Here is a 26,700-nt window from a genome sequence, read left to right on the forward strand (position 1 = left end):
TTTGATCCTTCTTAAAGGAAAACTGTCATCCTTTTACAGGTTTATTTTATAGTGGATTATCTAATCAGTCAGTGCTAATGCTTCAAAAGCCGTTTCTGGGTATAGCTGGACACTGCGCACACGTACGGGGTATAGCTGGACACTGCGCACACGTACGGGGTATAGCTGGACACTGCGCACACGTACAGGGTATAGCTGGACACTGCGCACACGTACAGGGTATAGCTGGACACTGCGCACACATACGGGGTATAGCTGGACACTGCGCACACATACGGGGTATAGCTGGACACTGCGCACACGTACGGGGTATAGCTGGACACTGCGCACACGTACGGGGTATAGCTGGACACTGCGCACGCGTACGGGGTATAGCTGGACACTGCGCACACGTACAGGGTATAGCTGGACACTGCGCACACGTACAGGGTATAGCTGGACACTGCGCACACGTACAGGGTATAGCTGGACAACTGCGCACACGTACGGGGTATAGCTGGACACTGCGCACGCGTACGGGGTAAAGCTGAACACTGCATACACGTACGGGGTATAGCTGGACACTGCACACACGTATGGGGTATAGCTGGACACTGCGCACACATACGGGGTATAGCTGGACACTGCGCACACATTTGGGGTATAGCTGGACACTGCGCACACATACAGGGTATAGCTGGACACTGCGCACACGTACGGGGTATAACTGGACACTGCGCACACGTACGGGGTATAGCTGGACACTGCGCACACACGTACGGGGTATAGCTGGACACTGCGCACACACGTACGGGGTATAGCTGGACACTGCGCACACACGTACGGGGTATAGCTGGACACTGCGCACCCACGTACGGGGTATAGCTGGACACTGCGCACACACGTACGGGGTATAGCTGGACACTGCGCACGCGTACGGGGTATAGCTGGACACTGCGCACGCGTACGGGGTATAGCTGGACACTGCGCACGCGTACGGGGTATAGCTGGACACTGCGCACGCGTACGGGGTATAGCTGGACACTGCGCACGCGTACGGGGTATAGCTGGACACTGCGCACACATACGGGGTATAGCTGGACACTGCGCACACATTTGGGGTATAGCTGGACACTGCGCACACATACAGGGTATAGCTGGACACTGCGCACACGTACGGGGTATAACTGGACACTGCGCACACGTACGGGGTATAGCTGGACACTGCGCACACACGTACGGGGTATAGCTGGACACTGCGCACACACGTACGGGGTATAGCTGGACACTGCGCACACACGTACGGGGTATAGCTGGACACTGCGCACCCACGTACGGGGTATAGCTGGACACTGCGCACACACGTACGGGGTATAGCTGGACACTGCGCACGCGTACGGGGTATAGCTGGACACTGCGCACGCGTACGGGGTATAGCTGGACACTGCGCACGCGTACGGGGTATAGCTGGACACTGCGCACGCGTACGGGGTATAGCTGGACACTGCGCACGCGTACGGGGTATAGCTGGACACTGCGCACGCGTACGGGGTATAGCTGGACACTGCGCACGCGTACGGGGTATAGCTGGACACTGCGCACGCGTACGGGGTATAGCTGGACACTGCGCACGAGTACGGGGTATAGCTGGATACTGCGCACGCGTACGGGGTAGCCATGGTTTGCCATGACTGTGGGCAGCCTCTGCTTGCTTTTAAGTAGTGCTGCACAGTGATTGTGCTTTATTGTTCCTCGTCAACCTGACCTGATTCTAAACCTCCACAAATGATCCGCTTCAGCTCCTCACATCTGTATACCCCTATGGACCAGAACAATTCTTGCCTCCTCCCTCCTCCTCCCCCCCCCCCCCCCTCCTCCTCTCCCCCCCCCCTCCTCCTCTCCCCCCCCTCCTCCTCCTCCTCCCTCCTGTATTCCAGGAGGCCGGCATCTTCAGTGTGGGCACCCGGCTGTGACAGCTTGTGGCTTCACAGCCGGGTACCCACTGCACATGTGCGAGTAGCGCTGCGCTTCATGAATGGTCCTGTAGTCTTCTGGGACCTGTCACATGTCCCAAGAGACTACAGGAAGGGAGGGGGGAGGACACTTTCCGCTTCCAATCGCCTAGGCGATCGGACCAGAAGTGGGAGCGGGTACCTGTCAAATTCGGGTACCCGCTCCCCCCAAAGGTGCCAATCCTTAATGGGGAGCGGGGGAGCAGTCCTTAAAGCGGAACTTCCCCTTTTGGGTGGAGCTCCGCTTTAACAATGAGTTCGCTGTAGTGCATCATTTTTGCAAAAATCTGTTCTTCATCAATGTTGGAGGGGCCAGTCCAGGTGTATCCAACCAGCTCTGACAAACTGCTTTAAGGTTAATAAGGAGATAAATCAGAGAACATTACAAAAAAAAATAGTTTTTTTTTGTTTTTTTTTTAATTTGTCAGGTTGCGTTGTGACATCACATGCTGATGGAATCTCATCCTTTTGATCTGCAGATGACTAAAACAAAGTAGATTATTTTATATTAAATAGAAAGGATGGGACTTTCAGGGTGCATGAACATGAATACCAAACATAATAAAAAGATATATTATTATTATACAGTATATAGCGCCAACAGTTTGCCCAGCGCTGTACATTATAATGGGAGACAATACATGAGACAGTACAGTAACAATACAATACATGAGGGGTTCGAGGGCCCTGCTCCTTGGAGCTTACAATCTAGGAGGGAGGGGATATATATAAAATTTTATTTCATATTTTTAAAACAAAGCAAGAAATACAGAAACATAAAAACAATTTCAGTACCAAGTGTGGAACCGAAATTCGAACTTGATTATATAATTGTAGTTACTCCCTACATGTTTCGCCCTCACAGGCTTCTTCAGGAGATATTTGTGAAGAGATTTCAACCACCGAGGCAATCTAAAAGTATATAAGAAAATTATACAGTTACCAAACAACTTTAATGTATCCAATGCAGTCAGTGTATCAATCAAATATATAGGAGATTATTTGTCTATCTCAGGTCTTTTTTTTTTTTTCTTCTTTTCTTTTTTACAGCTGCTGTATTTACATAGCAACTCTCGGCTGTCATTTTGACAGGTGAGATTTGCTTGCAAGTGTGAGGTGGGGAGCTGCAGAAGGACAGGACTTTCTACAGATTTGCAGTTTTTTTTGGATGTGTTGTTCGTCCGATGTCCACAATTGGTTAAGCATCTCAGGAGTCAATAAAGTGAATCTGTAATTTGCCCGTGCACACAACAGATTCGCTTCAGTTGCAGCTCTACCAACTACACACACATAGTTTCTTTTCCTTCTTTCCTCAGCAACTCCTTTCAGAATCTGGGAGCAAAAAAGAACTCACCCTGTGTAAGCGCCAAATTGGCCCAAATAAATGATTTCCATTAAATAACTCTCCGACTGCTGTGTGTTCTGTGATATACTGTAGTTGCATTGGCTGCATACAGTAAGCGGCGATGGGTTCCGGCAGTAGAAGCGACTTTCTGTCTGTTGCCAGAACTATAGTTGGGCTGAACTCTTCTCTGCCGTTCAGGAGAAACCTTGTATTTTTATTAGTGAATACAAATAGGGATACACTGAAATTTCGGTGGCCAAAATGTTTCGGCCAAAAACACCCCTTTCGGCCATTGGCCGAAATGAAAAGAAAGCACCGATACAGATGGCGAAAAAACCCTGCCACTCACCGCTGCCGCCACCGGCCGCCGCTCGGTAGTTCTGAGCCTTACCTGAGAAACCATCAATTCCAGCGCTGGGCATAGAGATGAGTGAAGGAAAGATGGCCACCAGTCATCTCTATGCCCTTGGAGGACCGGAGCGATGTCACTTCCGGTTCCAGCCATTTTTTTTAAATCTTTAAAGCACTAGATCAATGCTTTTTTATCCAATGCTTTACATTGCAGAGGAGAGATGTGGGGTCCTATTGAAAAATGTACAAGAGAATTGTGTAATGTATGCCCAGCCTGTCGCTCCAAACCCCTTCCATTTCCCCCTTGTGCCCATCTGTCTTGCCCTGACTCCCTGTGAGTTCTGTTCTCTCCACTCCAGTACTTGTATATGAAATGCTTCACGACTTGTTATATAAACTCTGCACAGCTCTCTTTCCACGCTCCAATGTTCCTGTATAAATTTCCTTAACGTTCCCCTCTTCCTAACACTCAAAACTGCCCGCGATTCACGGAGGTCATTCAAAAGGCAGCACATGGTCTCAGTTAATCAATTGTATTTTCCTAAAGCAGAGTAATATTGCACAAAATATTTGTAATGTGAACCTTTTATTCTTCTATACAATGGGGAGGATTAGAACTGCTGGCGACATGCCTTCTATTCTTGCCTATATTTATTATGTTGAGGGCTAATATTTGTTTTACTTTTTGATGCAAGTAAATATGAAATGCTGCATAGGTTTAATTTCTGTTTATTATACTTACCAGGCTAATCTTAACTGCTCTGATGAAAATATTCCTTTCTCTCTCTCTCTCCTCTCTTTCTCTGTCTCTCAATTTATCCCTCTCTCTATATATCCCTCTCAATTTATCTCTCTATTTATCCCTCTCAATTTATCTCTCTATTTATTTCTCTCTCCCCCCCTTCCTCCCCCCCCTCTCCCCCCCTCTCCCTCCCCCCCCCCTCTCCCCCCCTCTCCCTCCCCCCCCTCTCCCTCCCCCCCCCTCTCCCCCCCTCTCCCTCCCCCCCTCTCCCCCCCTCTCCCTCCCCCCCTCTCCCCCCCCTCCCTCCCCCCCCTCCCTCCCCCCCCCTCTCCCCCCCTCTCCCCCCCCCCTCTCCCCCCCCTCTCCCCCCCCTCTCCCCCCCTCTCCCTCCCCCCCTCCCCCCCCTCTCCCCCCCCCTCTCCCTCCCCTCTTCCTCCCCCCCTCTCCCCCCCTCTTCCTCCCCCCCTCTCTCCCCCCTCTTCCTCCCCCCCTCTCTCCCCCCCTCTCTCCCCCCCTCTCTCCCCCCCTCTTCCTCCCCCCTCTCCCCCCCCCCTTCCCCCCCCTCTCTCCCCCCCTCTCCCCCCCCTTCCCCCCCTCTCCCCCCCTTCCCCCCTCTCTCCCCCCCTCTTCCCCCCTCTCTCCCCCCCTCTTCCCCCCCTCTCTCTCCCCTTCTCCCCCTCTCTCTCCACCCCTCTCTCTCCCCCCCCTCTCTCCCCCCTCTCTCTCTCCCCCTCTGCCCCCCCCTCCCCCTCTGTCCCCCCCTCTCTCCCCCTCTGTCCCCCCCTCTCTCCCCCTCTGTCCCCCCCTCTCTCCCCCTCTGTCCCCCCCTCTCTCCCCCTCTGTCCCCCCCTCTCTCCCCCTCTGTCCCCCCCTCTCTCCCCCTCTCTCGCGCTTTCTCTCTCCCCTCCCCGTCTCTCTCCCCCCCGTCTCAATATTTTCTCTCTCAATATTCTCTATCTCTCTCGATATTTTCTCTCCCTCTCTCGATATTTTCTCTCTCCCTCTCTCGATATTTTCTCTCTCCCTCTCTCGATATTTTCTCTCTCCCTCTCGATATTTTCTCTCTCCCTCTCTCGATATTTTCTCTCTCCCTCTCTCGATATTTTCTCTCTCCCTCTCTCGATATTTTCTCTCTCCCTCTCTCGATATTTTCTCTCTCCCTCTCTCGATATTTTCTCTCTCCCTCTCTCGATATTTTCTCTCTCCCTCTCTCGATATTTTCTCTCTCCCTCTCTCGATATTTTCCCTCTCCCTCTCTCGATATTTTCCCTCTCCCTCTCTCGATATTTTCTCTCTCCCTCTCTCGATATTTTCTCTCTCCCTCTCTCGATATATTCTTTTGTCCTCATGCATGCTGGGAGTTTACTCAGCTCTTCTAAACACCTTTCAAAAATCACCTAAAGCTGAATTAATGTAAATGTGTTTGTATGTCAATTAATAATAATTTTTTGTAATTTTTCTTTGACACGTTATACAACCCTAAGGGGCTGGACTTTACGGTGTCGCTTCCACAAAATGGTGATAAAACTGGGTATAATGGTTAACTCTGATCCTCAGTAATATGCACATTACTGGTGGTGATGGCTTTCTTTTTTGGGATACCCGGCAAATAAACTGTCGGTTCATTCTATTCAGTCGCACTCCTTAAACCGTTGAGGAATAGAAAACTACTGTTGTAAGATGCAGTCTGTACTTGCGGTTGAGGATGCGAGGAAAGGCCACTTAGTCCCTCTGCCACCATTTTGGCATTACTACTACATGTCCAAATCAGGTGGCTCTTCGACTTAGGTCACTGTTGCCATGATGAATTTTCCAGCAGCAGGCCCTGAAACAGTTCATACTGTATGGTAGCATTGTGTGTCATTGTGAAAAATCTCATTTGTGGTTTTTCTTTTTTTCCCTCCTTCTCACAGTTGGTTGGAGATGTTGATTGTGTACCCAAAGACCAACAAGCAGAATCAGAAGAAGAAGAGGAAAGTGGAGCCCCCTACTCCGCAGGTAAAGGTGTCATTTACTTTTTCTTTTTTGCAGGTGACGGGCTGCCTGCAGGTGCAAGAAATGGTGGGCAGGCTTTATTTTAGGAATGCTGCGTTTTGCATTTGAACGCAGTGCTGCACATATGTATGTGAATGAAGGCAAAACACAGAAGGGCTGAGTTTACCTGCGACTCCAAATGGTCATCCACAATAGTCACTGCTTTTCCTGTAACACGAATCTCAAAAGGAACCGGGGTCGCGCTGCACAGCGATCCATGGTGAACTGTGTCCCTCGGACACAGCGCATCACCAATCTGGGTAAAGAGCCAACAACGATGACTCTTTACCATGTGATCAGCTGTGTCCAATCACATGTAAAAAAATGCCGGTTATCGGCATTTCCTTTTCTCAGCGTTGTCACTGTCTGAGGAAAGGAAAGCCAATAACCTGCTTTCCTGTGATGGGGGACATTTACACTGATAATCAGAGCACTGCTCATCAGTGCCCTGATTATTTATTTCAGGTACTTATATAGCGCCATCAATTTACACAGCGCTTTACATATATATTGTACATTCACATCACTCCCTAACCCTCAAGGGGCGTACAATCTAAGGTCCCTAACTCACATTCATATACAAGGGCCAATTTAGACAGGATCCAATTAACCTACCAGCATGTCTTTTGGATTGTGGGAGGAAACCGGAGTACCCGGAGGAAACCCACGCAGGCACAGGGAGAACATGAAAACTCCAGGCAGGAGGTGCTGTATTTGGGATTCGAACCAACAACCCTAGTAGTGCCAGGCGGAAGTGCTAACCATTTAGCCACTGTGCTGCCCATCATTACAGCCCCATCAGTGCTCTTCAGTGCAGCCTCATTAGTGCAGACTCATCAGTGCACATTGGTGAAGAAGAAAATTTACTTATTTGCAAAATGTTTTAACAGAAATGAAGAAAAAAGTAAAAAAAAAAAAAATCAGACTTTTTTGTTTAACAAAAAATACATTATCAAAAAATGATAAAAGTTTAATTTGGGTACAGTGTTGCATGACTGTGCAATTGTCATTCAAAGTGCAACAGCGCTGAAAACTGGCCTGAGCAGGAAGGGGATAATAGTTCCCAGTAGGCAAGTGGTTAAAGCAAAGGGCAGAATGGCCACTAAAGTGCACTGCAAATGCACAGCGTAAGCCCATTTAAGTGCATTTTGCTCCTGATGTCACTGTACTGTATGTAAATGTTTGTGAATGTTCAGCAGACTGTGAAAGTTTTATAAATAAGTTAAATATAGGTAAAGATAGGGAAAAGTATTGGGCTGTAACATGCTTTTTGAGTCTTGTCTGCTCAGATGTAGGTTCTGTGTTCGTGGGGAGATGACATTTTCTTTTTACGTACAGAGGATTGCCTTCTTGAAATTAGAGTATTCAGATATATTCGTAAAAATCCCAAAAAAGAAAAAAATAGGAGCCCAAAAAAATGAATACTTTTATGTCTCCATCTATATATCTAGAACCACTGGTTCGTAGCTCCGAAAAAGGCAAGCAAAGGAGTTTGGAGACCACTGCTGTAGAATTTAACCATGTGGCAAGTTCTTGCATGTCTCGGAATATTGGGAGAGATATCTCTTGAATTGCCATGGCTGGTTTAATTTATATTATGGAGGATGTACAGTGAAGGAAATAAGTATTTGATCCCCTGCTGATTTTGAATGTTTGCCCACTCAGTGTTACGATACACCTACCATTCGATTTTTAGACCGATCATTTCTTTGTGAGCGGGTAAACATTCAAAATTGGCCGGGGTTCAAATACTTATTTCCTGCACTGTAGGGGAGGAAATACACAAAGGTGGTCAAAAGCAGTCAAAACTCTCAGGCTGACAGGAGCAGAGTCAAGAAATTTGGCAGGGAGATCTTATTGCTGAAGTATTCAAGACATATAGGAAGCTGGGGGCTAACTCACCCAGTACTACCTACTAAACATGACTTTTACTAGACTGGTCCTTTAAAAAGAAGAGTGACCCCTTTTGTTTTTTTTGGGGGGGTTTAATGTTTTTGTTATTAAAGTGCTTCACTTTAAGAAGGCAATGCTGTAGATAAGAGCATTCCTGCCAGGGGTTCCTTTTGGGCCTTCACTATACCATGGCTGGTTAGAACTCCCCTTTCTTTGAGCTGCTCTCGGCACATCTCGGTGAGAGCATTAACCCATCAGTGGAGGAAATCAACAGATCTTAACTAAAAATTGAGAAAACAGGGAGGTATAAGGTATTAAACAGGGACCTGGGCCTCATCGCTTCTCCCTGATAACGTGGGTGAAATTCCATCTTCCCCCCCACAGTAGAAAATGATGTCAGAGGGTCTCTGTGTCCAGCCTTAGGCTCATACTATAAATGGTAATAGACAGCCGTCTCTCTGACTCACCCTATCCGACTCCCTCGAGTTGCGTGGGATCCCTCAGCTCAAGCGCCACTTTGCTTACGTTTCTGGGGAGATATGTGCCACCAAGTGCTAGTGACATTTAGATAAGATGCCAAGGCTGGCAAAGAAACAGCGATGAATTATAGAGGACAGCACTGCCCCAACTAGCTGTCTGCCTGAGAATTGAGTGTGGGCTACAAAAATATGGCTGCCTTATGATGACAATATTGATGCCATGTCCTTGCCAAATTACTGCAGCTTTACTGTTTTCCGCAGCAGTTCATTGATCATCTGCATGAGAAGGAAGCTGTCTGAGCTCGGGGGACAAATTAATACAGCATTCAGGAGCCATCTAAGCTAGGCGGAAGTAGACCTTTTCCGGGCACTGCTGCCCTTAAATAAATGAATCATTGACTGATGACAAAACGAGAAACAAAATGAGCAACACTTGACTCCTAGTTCTCCCTGTTGTCTGGTAGAGGGAGGTCAGTGGCCTGCTTTACGGCCTATATCCGCTACTAGTTCTAGAATCTAGAAGACTTGCCCAACAGCAGATTTTCAGGAACCACAAGAATAAAAATGCCCAAAGATGGGAGGAGTGGTGGACATAATGATAAACCACCACCCCCTGTTCCTGTAGCTGTTTTATCAATCTTGTTTAATTTCTTTTCTACTGTAATCTGTAGATAAATGTTCCTCAACCCAAAATCCCATACTATGGGAATGTTGGCATGCGCCTAGCTTTAGGATTGTGCTGTCATTGACAGCTCTTGGCCTCTACTATTGATCGTAAATTGATCAGCATAGCCTGATCATGTGATTACCATGGCCGCTTTGACGTAGTGATCACATGGCTTTGCTTGTAAACCACTGTCAGTGATGTTGACAGCTGCCAATGTATCTCTTGTGGTGATTAGAAAACAGTACATTGTTTTCTTTATCATACATCACAGATACAGAGTATCTTCATTTCAATTATGATAGGGTTATTCTGACACTTTCAGATGATTGGACACTGGTAATAAAAAAAAAAAAAGAAAGCAAATGCCATTGTAGGCATAATCCCTCCCCGATTGGCAGTTAGCTTCTCAATGATTCCTTCTGCGATTAGAAGACTTGCTTATTTGGATCTCTTCCCTATGGCTTTCGATGCTCAGAGGAGTGATACCTGGACCCTGCACTCAAAACGCAAAGACAGCCAGTAAGGTTGCCAGTCTGCATTGAGTCCTCCACAGTGATGTACTGCCTTGCGGACCAGTACGGTGCTACACAGGTCTAGAGCAGTGATCCCCATCTGGTGAGCCGTGTCCCTGAAGGCCTTTAGTGGCAAAGCCTACCATGAGAGGTAAAGATTGGACCACCTGGGAGGTCTTGTAGCTTTGACTGGTGATTGCCCTGGGATAGTTCCTGCTGGTACCCCCCTCAACCTACATGTTGTAGCAATACCTTGGTTGCACATGGAAGCGTTCCCCTTTTCCTTTCCTCTCATTAGTAACAGAGGAGGAACCAGTGGAGGATGAGGTAGAAGAAGAAGAGAATGTTCCATTAGAAGAGGGTGCTGAAGACTCCTTTTCTGAGGAATCAACTCCTGAAGAGGAATTAATCTGTAATCCAAAAAGTCTGAGTTTTATTGTGTAAATTGTTTGAACTAATTTAAAGTTACCACTTCTCGAGTCTGGGTGATTTTCCAAGCTATCAACAACCATCTCTGGGGGAGTGGGCTCTTCACCTAGAGGTATATGAGAAACTCTGATGTGTCCAGGTTCAATGTGAAACTTGACAGGTTCATTTCAGAACAAGGGATCCTGCAGCGTGCGTGGTGGTTCTTTGGTGGCACTGTGGGACCAGATCTTCCTAATTTACGCCTTCCCACCCTAAGGGCTCGTTCACACTTGGCTGTTTTGCCAACGCTTGCCAAACGCCCCTATAGCGTTTGGCAAGCGTTGGTCCGGCGTTTGCAGAGCGTTTTTTAACGCTCGGCAATCGCTCAGCAAACGCCGCATGCGCGGTTTAGCGGCGGTTGCTAGGTGTTTGCCGAGCGTTAATAACGCCCCACAAACGCCTATAATGCAGTTTGAGTGGTGTTACCGCTCCGCAACCGCGTCGCAACCGCACCGCAAACGCCGGCCGGGCGTTTGCGGAGCGGCACCATAGACGAGAATAGGAGGCTTCAAAGCCTCCTGACTCGTCCAGAGGCGTCCGTTTTGCCGCGACGCAACGCGACCGCTCCCGTTAGAACAGCACCATGTGCTGTAATGTGCAGAATTGGCAGAGGCGTTTGGGAAGCGGTAAAAACGCTTCACAAACGCCTCTCTGCCGCCTGCACACAAGGCTAGTGTGAACGTAGCCTAACAGCTGCTATCTTGTCTGCCTTGAAATTCCATGATTCTGATCCCCCTTGCCCAGCCCAGGAGAACTTGGTTCTCTGATGTTGTGAACATATTGGCAGACATCAATGGGAATCTTCCAAATTGACCCAACCGTCTATCACAAGGTCAAGTCTTCCATCCTTCTTTACAAATGCTGGCTTTAACAGCAAGGCTGTTGAAGCCAGGGTCTTGAGAGAAGGGGAAGTCTCTGATTCAGTCATACCTACCATACAGAAGGCTCAGAATGCAACTTCCAAAGACTATTTACCACCAAGCTTGGAAATCTTATTTTGCTTGGTGTGAGGAATGGGGATTTCATTTATGCCGTGGGTCTCATCCTGGCCTTTTTTTCCCCAATTTGGAGTTGATCTGGGACTGGCCTTAAGTGCGATCAAGGGTCAGGTTTTGACCTTGGGGGTCCTTTTTCAGAGACCGGTTGCTTCTCATTCCTCATCCTTTGTGCAAGGCATCATGCATATTGTTTCATAAGTCAAGACTCCGTTGACCTCATGGGACCTCAACTTGGTACCTCCTGTTTTGCAAAAATCTCCATATTGAAGCCTTAGGGGATATACCTTTTAGTCCTTCTGACTCTGAAGAAAATTTTTCTGCTTGCCATTACTTCAGTTCGCAGAGTTTCAGGATTGGCTGCCCTTTCTGTAAGGAACCTTTCTTGGTGTTCCACAGCAACAAGGTGGTTCTATGACCTCAGCCATCATTTTTACCTAAGGTGGTTTCTTTGTTCCATCTCAACCAGGACATTGTATTGCTGTCTTTCTGTCGTAAAGCACAGACATGGTTCTTCACAATATGGATGTGGTTTGTGCTATCAGGTGTTACCTGAAGTTGACTGATGCTGTTCGTCAGTCGGATTCCATTTTTATTCTTCCTAAAGGTCCAAAGGGAGGGTCACGCAGCTTCCAAGTCTGCCATTTCTTGATTATTCCGTCAGCTTATTTCTCAGGCTTGTGGTTTAAAGGACAAGGTTCCACCACTTTTGGTGACTAATTCTACCAGGAGGAGTGTGGGTGCTTCCTGGGCTATTTGACATCAGGCTTTGGGAGCTTTCAAGCTTGTAAAGCTGTTACCTGGTTTTTGAGTTATACTTTTACAAAATTTTACCAAGTGGATGTCAGAGTTGCTAAGAACACTACCTTTTGGTTGGCATGTTTTGCAGACTGCTGCAAAACAGGTAAACCAAAAACCCAATTTTTCTTAAAAAAATTTTTGTTTTAATATATTTTTTTTTTTTCGTTAAAGCTATTGTAAAGTACATTTTTTTTCTTTTATGTAAATAACAAACATGATATACTTGCTCGCTTTATGCGTTGGAATTGCACAGAGTGTCCCGATCTTCTTCTTCTTCTCAGGTCCCCTGCCCAGTGCTTATGGCTCCTCCTTGTCTTGTTGTGCCAACACAGGAAGCCACTTCCTATTGTGGCACACCTGCGGGCTTGATCCTGAGCCACGCTGCTTACATCTATAGACACAGACAGCGCAGCTTGGCCCCCGCCCCCGCTCCCTTCTTTCAAAATTTGATTCCCGCTGCCTCAGCAAAGCCTGTGAGAGCAGGGAGAGGCGCTACAGACGGGCACAATGCTAGATTGAGTGAGGACTTGTGTAAGGGTGGGTGAGGTGCCATACTGTCACCAATTTTTGGTTTTAGAACCAGTTTAACTTTTTCTTTTTTAACTCTTGTTTTTGTAACATAGTTCATGAAAACATGATATCAGTTAAAATCCTTTTAAACCTTTAAAAACAATGTGAAAATGAAGGTAAAAAAATTAATTGTAGCGTATCTGTCATGTTAACCTAAAAAAACTGAAGCTGCTAATTTTGGACGGTCAGGAACCAGTGACCTCTGGTCGCAAGAGATTTAAAGCAAACCTGTTGCTTTTATAAAGAGACACAAGAACCTATAAACATGCTGCTCTTTCAGCATCCCAGTCATTCAGAAGCTGACTTACCGTCAGCGAAGGGCAGTTGTGACCTCTGAGCTGGTGGCCATCATGTCACACAAAGTGCTCCAGCTGGAGGTTCTCCTGGGTTTCTCTAGAAGATATGAGGTCTATGCCTAGTTGTAGTTTCTTCTGACACTTGGATGACTTGGTGTTCATGGAGGAGCCAGAAAACATGCTTTCGCTGTCCACAGGCAGCAGCTGTAGTCTTCGATTGTATTGAAGGTCCTATGATGTCTCCAGCACTGTAGTGCAGCAGTCTCTCGTAGTATCCAAGCGTCCTCTGAGAGCACCAAGCCATAAGAAATCTGCTGCTACCGCCTGCAGGCCTCCCTCTGATCACATCATGCAGTGGCCGAGTTTCTCTAATAGGTTCTTGTTGTTTTTTTTGTTTTTTTTTCTACTTTCATGTAGATTGTGGTGCACAAACATCACCCATTGGAAATACTTTGCCATCGATTTGGTTAGGTCTAATAAAATGCAGCCCAACTACAACCTCCACCTGACCTTTCTGCAGCAACAATCGTGAACATGACATGCAGTCGGAAATGCCTGACTGAGCACAGATCTGAGCAGCGCGGCGTTCGCTCTGTGGAAAGGGCACCTTTTGTTTGCGAAGGATGGAAAGTAGGACACATTTTTTACATGGGCCTATTTAGGAGCGGAGGTGACGATGATGGGTAAAATGATGTAACCCCCTCGTAGTCAGTTCTGGGTCACTGTAGTGTGAAATGTGGAGATGATTTCTGGAGTTCTGTACGACAACTAACCAGAAATCACATTTTCCTTTTAGACTCCAGTAACTGAAATCTAGTTATTGCGCTTTCCACTTTTTATTCTTTTTATTCCTTGTGCTATTTTGATGTATTCTGTATTACATAATGTCTGGATTTGCTTGCCTGCAATCATATTTTTAGCCTGTCACTAACTTGTTTACTCAAGTGCAATTTGAAGCCTCTCCGCACCGGTCTGCCCAGAAGGATATTGTATAAGTGATTGTAAACCCTCTATATTGGTGTTAATCCTGCGAGCAACCAATTTAAAATAATCCCTCTTGAAGTCGCCTACACCCTTCATACACCCTCACTTTGTCAAACAACCTATTTAGTTTAAAATAGAAATGAGAGCAAATCATTTGTGTATAGATAAAAAAAAATGATAAAAACCTTTTCTTTTTCTTTTTTTTTTTTAAATAAATGATCACAATCCCTCTGTTCTCAGCTGCGTAAGAGATAGGGGAGGAGAAACAGCAGCACGTTAATCTTCCCAGTGAATGGCTGTACGGAGGGAGGGGGAATGTCATCAGAAGTCTGATCATTGCAGGAGAGCACACTGAGTTCCCAGCACAGCTAGAGAACTGATCATGCTGTGCTCTCCTGCTTAGTAAGGTCAGTTTTTAATAGGAAAGCAGAGGTACTGGTGGTGGAACACACAGAATTTCACACAAAGGAAGCCGTAAAGAGAACAGGATACGTTTTCATCCAAGTACATGGTACAACAGGCACATATCAGGGATAGGAAATGTTGGGGTTACATATTCTTTTAAGTTTTCACCTTCACCACACATTCTGGTCTATATTTAGCAATAGTTGGTCACAAGGTAAGGCAGAAGAGGCATGGAATTCAGAATATTTGCCAGTGGCATTGCCATTCCTGAACCACCATGTGAACAACTCGTCATCAAGTACTTCTCATAGGGTGGATTGGGGCTTGACAGTCTTCTAGATAGAAGAGAGACTTAAAGTGGTTGTAAATTACACTCTGCAGAGCTCAGTGAGGAGAGCTCTGAGAGCTGATTGGAGGAAAGAAACACACCCCTCTTTAGACAGCTGACAGGAACAGAGCTGAGGCTCTCAATCACAGTCAGTGCCTTCCCTGTCACCATTTTTCTCCTGGTGTCAGGAAAACATGTCAGAAGTGATCCACGCTGATAGAGAAATGACACTTAGTGCTCTGGATTGAGACAAGTACACACTATAGAAGGATATGCTTTGTTCATATTTCATGTCTGAGGTTTACAACCACTTTAACCACTTCCCGTCCACCCCTTGCCTATAGACAGCGGACGGGATGTGTATGTCAGTCCACATCAAAGGCTCCTGCAAGGCTCACAGAGCATGCATGTGGGAGCTTGGCGATCCTAGTGTCACATGGACACAGCAGATCACATTACCATTGTGTTTGGGTGGTCACATGGTATTTAACCATGGGATTGCTGTGTCCAATCATAACAGTCACATAGTAAAAAACAGAGAGAAGAGAGAACCGATGCTGCAGCCTGTGAATGTACAAGCAACTTATCAGGCTGCATATACACTCACAGACTGCAGTGCCAGCCACCCCAGTGTCCCTCATCACTGCCCCATTGAAATGTAAAGAAATAATGCAGCCAGCCCCAGTCACCTGTTTCATTGTTCACAAAAACATCGCCATCCACCATACCAATGTCCTGATCACCATCATAACAGCGTCTTCATCACTGCCATATGTCATACCAGCTTCCTGATCACCACCATACACTATACCAGCGGCCTGATCACCACCATACCCCATACCAGCGTTCTCATGACCCCATATGCCATACCAACAAACTGATCACTTCAAAACCTCATACCAGCATTCTGATTACCCCATATTCCATACCAGTATCCTGATCACTACCATACCAGTGTCCTGATCACCGCCATACCTCATCCCAACATCCTGATCACTGCCATACCCCATACCAGTGTCCTGATCACTGTCACACGCAATACCAGTGTCCAGCATTTTTAGGTCTCAACTGATCAATTTATATATATATATATATATATATATATATATATATATATATATATATATATATATTTCAATCATAGTTTGTAGACTCTAGAGCTTTCACACAAGCTGAATAATATACACTGTTTTGGGTTATTTTTACCCAAAAAAATGTAGCAGAATATATTTTTGTTGAAATTTATGAAGAAAGATTATTTTATAACAAACACTAAGAAAAAAGATAAAAAATTAATATGGATACAGTGTTGCATGACTGTGTAATTGTCATTCAAAGTATGACAGCACTGAAAGCTGAAAATTGGCCTGGACTGGAAGAGGGTGAGTGTCCAGACTTGACGTGGTTAATTTGTAAGTGAACTAAAAAAGTGAAAGTTTGCTAAGTTATATAAAAATTTTAGAAAAGGTAACTGTGCCTAAGCACTACCATAAGAAAATGCCTTTTGTTTGGAATTCCTTCTGCAAAATAGCATTGCAATTCCAGATATATGAGGGTTCATAGGCACTCCCGTGCCTTCAGCATCGTGTGTGTGTGTATATATATATGTGTGTGTGTATAATATATATATGTATATGTGTGTGTGTGTATAATATATATATATGTATGTGTGTGTGTATAATATATATGTGTGTGTGTATAATATATATATGTATATGTGTGTGTGTGTATAATATATATATATGTATATGTGTGTGTGTGTATAATATATATGTGTGTGTGTGTGTGTATAATATATATATATGTATATGTGTGTATATATATATATCTGCAGTGTGTGGTTCAAGACACTGCTGCCTCAGCTAGTTTCATGAGTCCTGGAGTGGAGGAGATATTGGGTGATGTCATTACTGCTCCCTGTTCTTGCTGGAGACTCTGACGTGAGGAAGCAAAACCCTGCCTCTGCCAAGAGGGCCGTTCCCACACAGAGACAAGACACATGATAATTGATGTTATGGGAAAAAGCAAACAGGGTCACTGGTGGTATCTACAACAAGCCCCTTTGCAGTGTTTTTTTACCCATTTTCCCAGCTACAAAGCCAACTGGGTTATGTATTTTCCAAAATGAAAGTTATATTTACCATATACAGTATGTAACGATTACTTGGCTTATTGACATAGTCACACACCTCCCGTTTCAGGAACCCGGACCGGCAAAAATGGCAGCAACCAGTACCGGGATCCCTAGCGCTGAGAAGGTTCCAGCCACCAAATCTACACTGTGGCAGGAGGAGGTAAAGGGCAAAGATGGGCAAGACAGTAGCAGCAGCAGCAGCCCCATGCAGAGCCCCATTCAGGTGCCCTCTTCCCCGAGTGAGCCTCTACCGGACAACAAAGGAGGTGAGCTAAACAAGAGGAGATGAGAGACATCTGTTACAGTCAAGCCTTTCATACCTATGCCTTACTGCGACTCTAGTATGTGGCAGAAAATTGGAATCTGTTAAATTAATTTTAACGCTTGACAATTGATGGTCTAAATGCAATTTAAACCCTTGTCTTTATTCCATGTCAAGTCGCAGCACAGGCGAAGTGTCCTCCTTACATACACCATGATCTCCAACCAAAAATTCATTAATAGAAAGTTAAGTGTAGCTGCTTTGGCAGCACTCCATGTTTATGGGATCTGAGTTCGGCATTTGCTCTGAAGCCTAAACACTCAGCTCCACGTTAAGCTCCATTCTGATTCTTGTAAACCCAAAGGTCTGCATGAAACATAAAGACTTCTGAGCACGCTTGAGATAATGCTGGTCTACGTCTAATGTAGGGTTCAGTATATAAAGTATGTGTAAGCTGAGATGAAACCAGTTATGGTTTCTTAGCTGGTGAGAAGTGGAGGTGCTGGGAGACTTGAGTTTACCAAATTTCTGAAGCTGACAGTAAACGTGAGAAATACTAAGTAGACATAGCCTGATCTTATGAAGACGTAACAGGGACTATTTTTATCTAATATTCATCCCTTTAGGTATATCTGTCAGTTATCATGACTCTTGCAATTATATTGAGCTGGGAATGATGCTAACAAGCTGCCGAGGAGAGAGATGGGGGATGCAAAATTGGAAGCATGATGTTATCTGAGACTTTGAAATTGGGTTTAATTTTTTGTTCATAAATTGTCTCCATAGCTCTTTTCCCAGCAGTTCTCAGAAAAGTCAAGTCACATCTAGTCACTAAGAGGAACTCTGGGCTGGCTAAAAATGAAATGGTTTTCACCCACCAGTTGCAGAAAATAATGAAACGTTTTCCAGGAGATGGTTTGACAAGGGAATATTGCTTACCTTACTCCATGGTCATGCAGTCTTCCTCCCTACTGGTTATGGTTGAGATGTCCGGTCCCCCAAAGCAGCTCTTCTTGCAGATCTCTCACTGGTCATGTCACCACCATTCTTGCTGATGTCATCACCTGTAAAGCAGGGCGGACTGACCATTTGGAAACTCGGGCACTGCCCGAGGGCCCGGGATCAGTAGGAGGCCCCATGAGATGCCCCTGGTACCTTTTTTCATAGGCTTTTTTGAGTTTGGGCAAGGACACAGGGGCCCCATGAGTTGTCAGTTCGCCCCTTCTGTAAATCAGGACCAATGGTCACCACTTAAGAAAATGTACGCCTAGGTTGATTCTCCTTGGAGGTAGACCGAGGGTGCTCCAAAGCTCACAGTATCTTCCTGGCATTTTAAACTGCTTACGAGTATAAGGTGAACAGCCGGCAACTCGTTTTACCAATAAAAGTACTTTATTCATGAAGGGTACAGTGTGCAAGTTACAGCAGCATACGCGTTTCAGTAAAAAAAAAAAAAAAAGGCTATGAATAAGGGTTTTTTACCGAAATGTGTAAGCTGCTGTACAGTACCTTGAAAAAGTATTCATACCCCTTGAAATTTTCCACATTTTGTCATGTTACAACCAAAAACGCCAATGTAATTTGTTGGGATTTGATGTGTTAGACCAACACAAAGTGGCACATAATTGTGAAGTGGAAGGAAAATGAGAAATGGTTTTCAAAATGTTTTTAAAAATAAATATCTGAAAAGTGTGCTGTGCATTTGTATTCAGCCCCCCGGAGTCAGTGCTTTGTAGGACCCCCTTTCGCTGCAACTACAGCTGCAGGTCTTTTTGGGAACGTCTCTACCAGCTTTGCACATCTAGAGAGGGACATTTCTGCCCATTCTTCTTTGCAGAATTGCTCAAGCTCTGTCAGATTGGATGGAGAGTGTCTGTGAACAGCATTTTTCAAGTCTTGCCACAGATTCTCAATTTGATTTAGGTCTGGACTGTGACTGAGCCATTCTAACACATGAATATGACATTATCTACATTATTCCATTGTAGCTCTGGCTGGATGATTCGGGTCATTGTCCTGCTGGAAGGTGAACCTACGCCCCAGTCTCAAGTCTTTTGCAGACTAACAGGTGTTCTAAGATTGCCCTGAATTTGACTCCATCCATCTTCCCATCAACTCTGACCAGCCTCCCTGTCCCTGCTGAAGAAAATCATCCCACAATATGATGCTGCCACCACCATGTTTCACGGTGGGGATGATGTGTTCAGGGTGATGTGCAGTGTTAATTTTCTGCCACACAGAGCGGTTTGCTTTTAGGTCAAAAAGATCAATCTTGGTCTCATCTGACCAGAGCACCTTCTTCCACGTTTGCTGTGTCCCCCACATGGCTTCTCACAAACTGCAAATGGAACTTCTTATGGCTTTCTTTCAACAATGGCTTTCTTCTTGCCACTCTTCCATAAAGGCCAGATTTGTGGAGTGCACGACTAATAGTTGTCCTGTGGACAGATTCTCCCACCTGAGCTGTGGATCTTTGCAGCTCCTCCAGAGTTACCATGGGCCTCTTAGCTGCTTCTCTGGTTAATACTCTCCTTGCCCGGCCTGTCAATTTAGGTGGACGGCCATGTCTTGGTAGGTTTGCAGTTGTGCCATACTCTTTCCATTTTCGGATGATAGATTGAACAGTGCTCCGTGAGATGTTCAAAGCTTGGGATATTTTTTTATACCTAACCCTGCTTTATACTTCTCCACAACTTTATCCCTGGCCTCTCTGGTGTGTTCCTTGGCCTTCATGATGCACAACATCTCCACAACTTTATCCCTGGCCTTTCTGGTGTGTTCCTTGGCCTTCATGATGCCGTTTGTTCACTAATGTTCTCTAACAAACCTCTGAGGGCTTCACAAAACAGCTGTATTTATACTGAGATTATATTACACCCAGGTGGACTCTATTTACTAATTAGGTGACTGGTGAAGGCAATTGGTTCCACTAGATTTTAGTTAGGGGTATCAGCATAAAGGGGGCTAAATACAAATGTACAACACACTTTTCACAGATTTATTTGTATGAAATGTTGAAAACCATTTATCATTTTCCTTCCACTTCACAATTATGTGCCACTTTGTGTTGGTCTATCACATAAAATCCCAATAAAATACATTTACATTTTTGGTTGTAACATGACAAAATGTGGAAAATTTCAAGGCGTATGAATACTTTTTCAAGGCACTGCAACTTGCACACTGTACCCTTTATGAATAAATTACTGGTGGGAGAATGATTTACCAGCTCTTCGCCTTATACTCTTATAGTGGTTACCACTTGTCCTGCATTGCACGTGATGATGTTGACAACCTGTCTGTTCCATCACTGGAGATAGAAAGATGGGAGTGTCTGCTGGCACCTGACCCTGAAGTAAGGCAAGTATTTTTCTCTGTTAGATTTTCCCCTAGACCAGGGGTCTCCAAACTTTCAAAGCAAATGGCCAGTTTTATTTCCCTTCAAATTTTAGGAGGGTGTACTGTGGCCAGTGAAAGAAGTAGAAAATGCTGTGGCATCAGTGGGAGTAAACAATGCCTCAGGCTTGGTGGTCAGTGGGAGTAAAGAAAAAATGATAAAAAGAATAGAGCCCCATCATTGTTGTCAATGGGAGAAATAGAGCTTCCTCATATCAATGGGAGGAAAAGTGCCCCATCATTGTCAATGGGAGGAATCGTGCCCCATCATATCAATGGGAGGAATTGTGCTCCATCATATCAATGGAAGGAATCGTGCCCCATCATTGTTGTCAATGGGAGGAATCGTGCCCCATCATTGTTGTCAATGGGAGGAATCGTGCCCCATCATTGTTGTCAATGGGAGGAATCGTGCCCCATCATATCAATGGGAGGAATTGTGCTCCATCATATCAATGGAAGGAATCGTGCCCCATCATTGTTGTCAATGGGAGGAATCGTGCCCCATCATTGTTGTCAATGGGAGGAATCGTGCCCCATCATTGTTGTCAATGGGAGAAATCGTGCCCCATCATTGTTGTCAATGGGAGGAATAGAGCTTCCTCATATCAATGGGAGGAATCGTGCCCCATCATTGTTGTCAGTGGGAGGAATCGTGGGTTGGAGTTTGAGCTAAACGTGTCACTAAGTTGTCTAGGAGCTATCGACATTCAAACAACAACTTTATCCCAAAGTCAGTGAGACAAGCAAGTAGTACTTCATTCTTACACATAATTAAGAACAATAGGTTTGTGGTAAACCTTTTACTAAGTTGACAGATTTATTGAAATCTTGAAGCTAGGAGCTGTCAGCATGAGTATAAAGACCTAACTTTAGCTTCAGAGAACCCTGACTTCCCCTTCTCCACAAGGTATGTGCCTCTTTAGTGAGATGCCCAAACTGCTTGATGAGGTATGGTGGAGTTCAACCTTTGCATGGAATAATTTCACATTTCCTTTGAATGCAATGTGTCCAAGTGACAGGTGCTCTTTATTGCACATTGTATTATCTCCTTTTACTGGAGAAGTTATGTCGTTGCTTTTTTTTTATATTTTTTAAGCTGCATTGTATCCAAAATATAACTCATTAGTTTGCTCCTCTACACCTTATTAGTCATTACCCTTTTATACGATGGATCTTGGGCTCTATCCCTAGATGGAGGAATGGTGAACGGAGACCGCGTTGACGGCGGACGTAAAACACGCGTGGAAAGCGGCTATTTCTCCTTAGAGAAGACGAAAGATTTGAAAACGGAAGAACAGCCTTCACAAACGCCTCCCTCGCCCTCAACGCCCGATGTCCCCAGCAGGTATAGTGTCTACGATGCCTTCGACCAGGAACAAGACCCTTTTCCTCCCCCAGATAACAGGCACTGCCAACTAGAGGAGCTAGATCCGGAGACGAAAATGCCATCCAGCCCCCTTTTCCTGGCCAACAAGGAATATGCCCTTCTGGCTGATGTCCCTCGAGCACGCCGGATCTCACACAGAGACCTCTTCCAGGAAGAAAAGAGACGGCTGGAGCAACGTTCGCGTGCGCAAAGTCCAGGGAGGGAGGAAGTGGCACGTATTTTTGGCCAACAACGGAGGTTAGTTCTTTGAGAAGTTTCTATATTCTTTGCTTTTAACATCAGCATCAGATGTTCTTGGGGGGGATGAAATATTACAGAGGGTGAGATTGTGTGGATTGACTGTTTTTACATCTTAAATCATTACGCTCTTTTTAATGTTGTAAAATGTTGCGGGTTTCCAGGAAATTGATATACCATCTGAATTTTATTTGAGGAAGATTAAGAACTTGATGAAGCAAATATCTTCTTTTTGTTTTTCTTAATGGAGATCTTACGGTAACCCGTGGCTGTCTGGCCTGTTCAGACCTATGTTGGAGCAACAGCTGGAGAGCCATGTTTCCAGATGGATCTGCTTTAAGGAAACCCTATTGAATATTTGTTTTCTAAAGCATAGTTTGTACCTTTTTAAAGATTAGTAAAATCGCATTTTCCCAAGAATTGATATTTTTTTTTTCCTTGACATGTTAAATGAGACTAAATACACCCTTTTTAAAAAAAAAAAAAAAAAAAAAAAGAATAAATACAGTTAAATATTGAACATCGGTACTGAACCCCATTCTGGCCCCTGAAGCCAAAAATATAACACATTTCCTTTTGCGCTATAAAAATCAGTCCCAGCTACAAGGCCTGCCTAGAATAGATTTAATTAGGTTTGTCTCTTCTATATAAAAAGGGACACGAGCTAAGTTTGAAGACTGCATGGGCAGAGTCTGTCTTCAGCGGTGCCTTATTTTGTTAAAAGTTTTTTTTTCTGTTGTGTTTTTTCTTTTTTTTTTCTTTTTCAACATTGATACTGTATTTGCTTTTTGGCTACAGAGACTATGGGATTTAGTACTGATTATTTTTTTTTTTATTGTATTTTTTTTTTCTACTTCTTTAGCAGCCAAATGTGTTAATGGTTGTAGCCTAGACTCCTCCAGTTTAAAGTGCACTTGCTGGAGTGCTGGTTACTGACTTCATAGATGGGTCTTAGCAAATTCCAGGAGCCAGGATGCCAGTATGTGGCTATAAAAAATTGCTTTTTGAATCTTTGAGCTCCTTCCGTTGTCATTGGAAGAGCTTGTGGCCCAGCTGCCTTATAAGTGCCTGCTTGATTGCACTCTTGGATTGACTGGCTCCTGAACTCTGCACTTATATATGCACCCTTCATGTCTTTTATGTTGATGTTAAACAGAGGAAAAAAATACAAGGGATGGGTCTATTGCCCATACTGGAAAACGGAGCAAGCATTTGGTTGCTGTGGGCAACACTTTTATTTATTTTTTTTTAATTAGTGAAGACCTATATTCAAATATAATTTAAAGCGCTCTTAATTGTATTGGTCACGTGACTAAAAGGCTGAATAACTGTTTCCATAAAGGAAGTGGTATCCAGACAATCACGCTTTAAATTGCACCAACAGTAGACAGTTGAGAGGGAAGACGTCCCATAACCGAAATCTTTATCACACGGCTGCAGCCATGTTTGAAAGGTGCAATAAAAAATGTTTCATGCCAGCAAAAATGCTAACACAGCTTTAAGCAGGGGCGGACTGATCATTTGGAAACTCGGGCACTGCCCGAGGGCCCAAGGTCAGTAGGGGGCCCCATGAGATGCCCCTGGTACCTTTTTCATAGGCTTTTTGGAGTTTGGGCAAGGACACAGGGGCCCCATGATCCCCTATTGCCCGGGGGCCCCATGAGTTGTCCGTCCGCCCCTGGCTTTAAGTCCATGTTTGAGTACTGGTCTTTGTTCATTACGGAAAAAAGTGATGTGTAGGGGACGTGCCCTTTAAAGTTTCGTACTCCTTTTATGCAAAATTGTTAAGAAATGTTGTAGAATATTGTGTTTGAAAAACAAATTTTAGGGTTTTTTTTTTGTAGTTGACCAAACTGTGTCAAATGTTATCTTGCATTATTTTGTTCTATATCCTTCCCTTTTCTAAGCTCCATCACCCTTGCTAGCAAAGACACCATCTCTACTCCCCTCCTGCCTGTGATGATGTAAATCAGCAGAGAGGTTCAGCAGTAATTTCAGGTTTATAACATGGATGCGTGACTTGGCTTAAGGGTTTGAAGGATGATTGGAAAATGGAATCATTTACTTTAAGGGGTTTTTCTCAAAAACTCAACAGCGTTTAATAACTACGGGGGGAGATTTACCAAAACCGGAGCTCTCGCAATCTGGTGCATAGTAGCCAATCGGCTTCTAACTTCAATAATATATACCGCAACGAGCTGCGCTTCACTTAAAATAATGCATCCTATTTCTGTTGCTAATAAATAAAACAATTGTATGAAATGGTGAATAAAAAATAATAAACCAGTGTCCATTTCCTATAAAAGTGGCCATATAATTATCAAAAAAAGTCCATCTATGAAATTTCTTCAAACTTGCATGGTTCACTTTAAAATATAGTAACCCGTGCTTCTAAAATAAAATATTTTGTGCGGGAAAACTTGCATGGACGTGCTCCCCCACCTGTTGTGCTCTCACCTCAGGTATATGACCAAACCGTTAAGGTCATATAATGCTTGTGTCCCTTTTAACCACTTCCAGTCCGGACATTTTCACCCCCCTTCCAGTCCGGACACTTTCACCCCCTTCCAGTCCGGACACTTTCACCCCCTTCCAGTCCGGACATTTTCACCCCCCTTCCAGTCCGGACACTTTCACCCCCTTCCAGTCCGGACATTTTCACCCCCCTTCCAGTCTGGACATTTTCACCCCCCTTCCAGTCTGGACATTTTCACCCCCCTTCCAGTCTGGACATTTTCACCCCCCTTCCAGTCTGGACATTTTCACCCCCCTTCCAGTCTGGACATTTTCACCCCCCTTCCAGTCTGGACATTTTCACCCCCCTTCCAGTCCGGACATTTTCACCCCCCTTCCAGTCCAGACACTTTTCCCCCCTTCCAGTCCAGACACTTTTCCCCCCTTCCAGTCCAGACACTTTTCCCCCCTTCCAGTCCAGACACTTTCCCCCCCTTCCAGTCCAGACACTTTCCCCCCCCTTCCAGTCCAGGCACTTTCACCCCCTTCCAGTCCAGGCCAATTTTCAGCTTTCAGCGCTATCACACTTTAAATGACAATTGCGCAGTCATGCAACACTGTACCCATATGAATTTTTTTAGCATTTTTTTTTGAGACAGATAAAACTTTATTTTGGTGGTATTTATTCACCACTGGGATTTTTATTTTTGTTTTGCTATATAAATGAAAAAGTCCAAAAATTTTGAAAAAAAGTGTTTTTCTTATAAAATTTTGCAAATAAATGATCTTTCTCATAAATCTTGGCCAAAATGTATTCAGTTATCTTTTTAGTAAAAATAGCCCAAATTAGTTTTTAACCAAAAATTATAATATTTTTTTTTTTTACATTTTTATTTAATTTTTTTTATATTATTTGGTTTTTTTCATACTGTCACCCTAGCAGTACAGTTTCACCATGGTGACACTGTACTACTTGTGGGGGGTGATGAAGATTTTTTTTTTTTTTTTACACTGATTGCTTTTACACCCATAAAGTCTGTAAAAACAATCATAGCTCCTTCTCTCTGACTGCATTCCTGCAGCTATTGAGAAATACTGAGTGAGCTGTGATTGGTCACAGCTTGTCACATGGTACAAGGCTGTTGTGAATAGCCCTGTACCATGTGACCTCTGTGATCATTCACAGATTTCACACGTAGTAAGCAATGATGTCACAAGTGACATCTTGCTTACTACTCTTCATGTGATCACTGATTGGCCAATCAGTGATCACATGATCGGGACCTCACACAGAGGTCCTGTAGGACGATCGGTGTTCCACTGTGTCCAGAGGACACAGCGGGCACCGGATTGCGGTGCTGCACGCCCCAAGGGAGCACGCACAAGCAGGGGGCAGGGAGGCCGTTTGTAAACGGCCACCCGCTCCTGCACTGCTCCCATCCCACCATTTATATACATAGGCCAGACGGGAAGTGGTTAAATGGGCCAGAGTATGGATGAGATGATATCTTGCTGTTTGGGGTCCTTCTCCACTCAAATGATGATCTTCCCTTCCATGGTGGTTAATATAGAGGAAATGAATCAAGTTATAGTGTATTTCACTTTTATTAATAAAATGGTTTTTAAAAGGATAAGTAAAACCTGGAAGCTGATTGGTTTCTATGCAGAGCTGCACCAGATTTTGCACCCTCCAGTTTTAGTAAATCTCCCCCCTAAAGGTCAATGTGAGCTCTGTGTGTGAAATGGTAATATACAGTATATGTGCCCAGAGCTATGAAGGTTTCTTAGGCCTACACCCGACTTGCTGAGAAGACATTTAGAAGATGCCACTGCACATGTTGGAGTTTGACCTAACTGCATGGAATAACCGTCACCTCTGCCACCAGCCCATAATTGTCTACTAACACACTAACCCCTCACTGCCTCTGGTGTTCACTCACTGACGTCTACTGGTGGTGTGCCTGTC

At 44.7% G+C, this 26,700-nt stretch overlaps 1 protein-coding gene across 7 annotated transcripts in view; it reads left to right on the forward strand.

Annotated features, from left to right (window-relative positions):
* Positions 1-26,700, forward strand: part of MPRIP (myosin phosphatase Rho interacting protein) — a 277,723-nt gene that overhangs the window by 141,489 nt on the left and 109,534 nt on the right. For 6 of the 7 annotated variants that reach the window (XM_089662962.1, XM_089662960.1, XM_089662959.1 and 3 more), the window contains exons 5-7: positions 6,343-6,427; positions 17,063-17,261; positions 21,848-22,001. In XM_089662962.1, coding sequence (XP_089519088.1) covers positions 6,343-6,427; positions 17,063-17,261; positions 21,848-22,001 — 438 coding nt within the window. Of the gene's footprint in view, positions 1-6,342; positions 6,428-17,062; positions 17,262-21,847; positions 22,281-26,700 lie in introns of all 7 variants that reach the window. The other variant, XM_089662965.1, reaches the window with a different exon arrangement.

This window comes from Staurois parvus, unplaced genomic scaffold (assembly GCF_062004578.1).
Source record: "Staurois parvus isolate SC_StPar_1 unplaced genomic scaffold, SC_StPar_1.0 ptg001591l, whole genome shotgun sequence".
Taxonomy (NCBI): Eukaryota; Metazoa; Chordata; class Amphibia; order Anura; family Ranidae; genus Staurois; species Staurois parvus.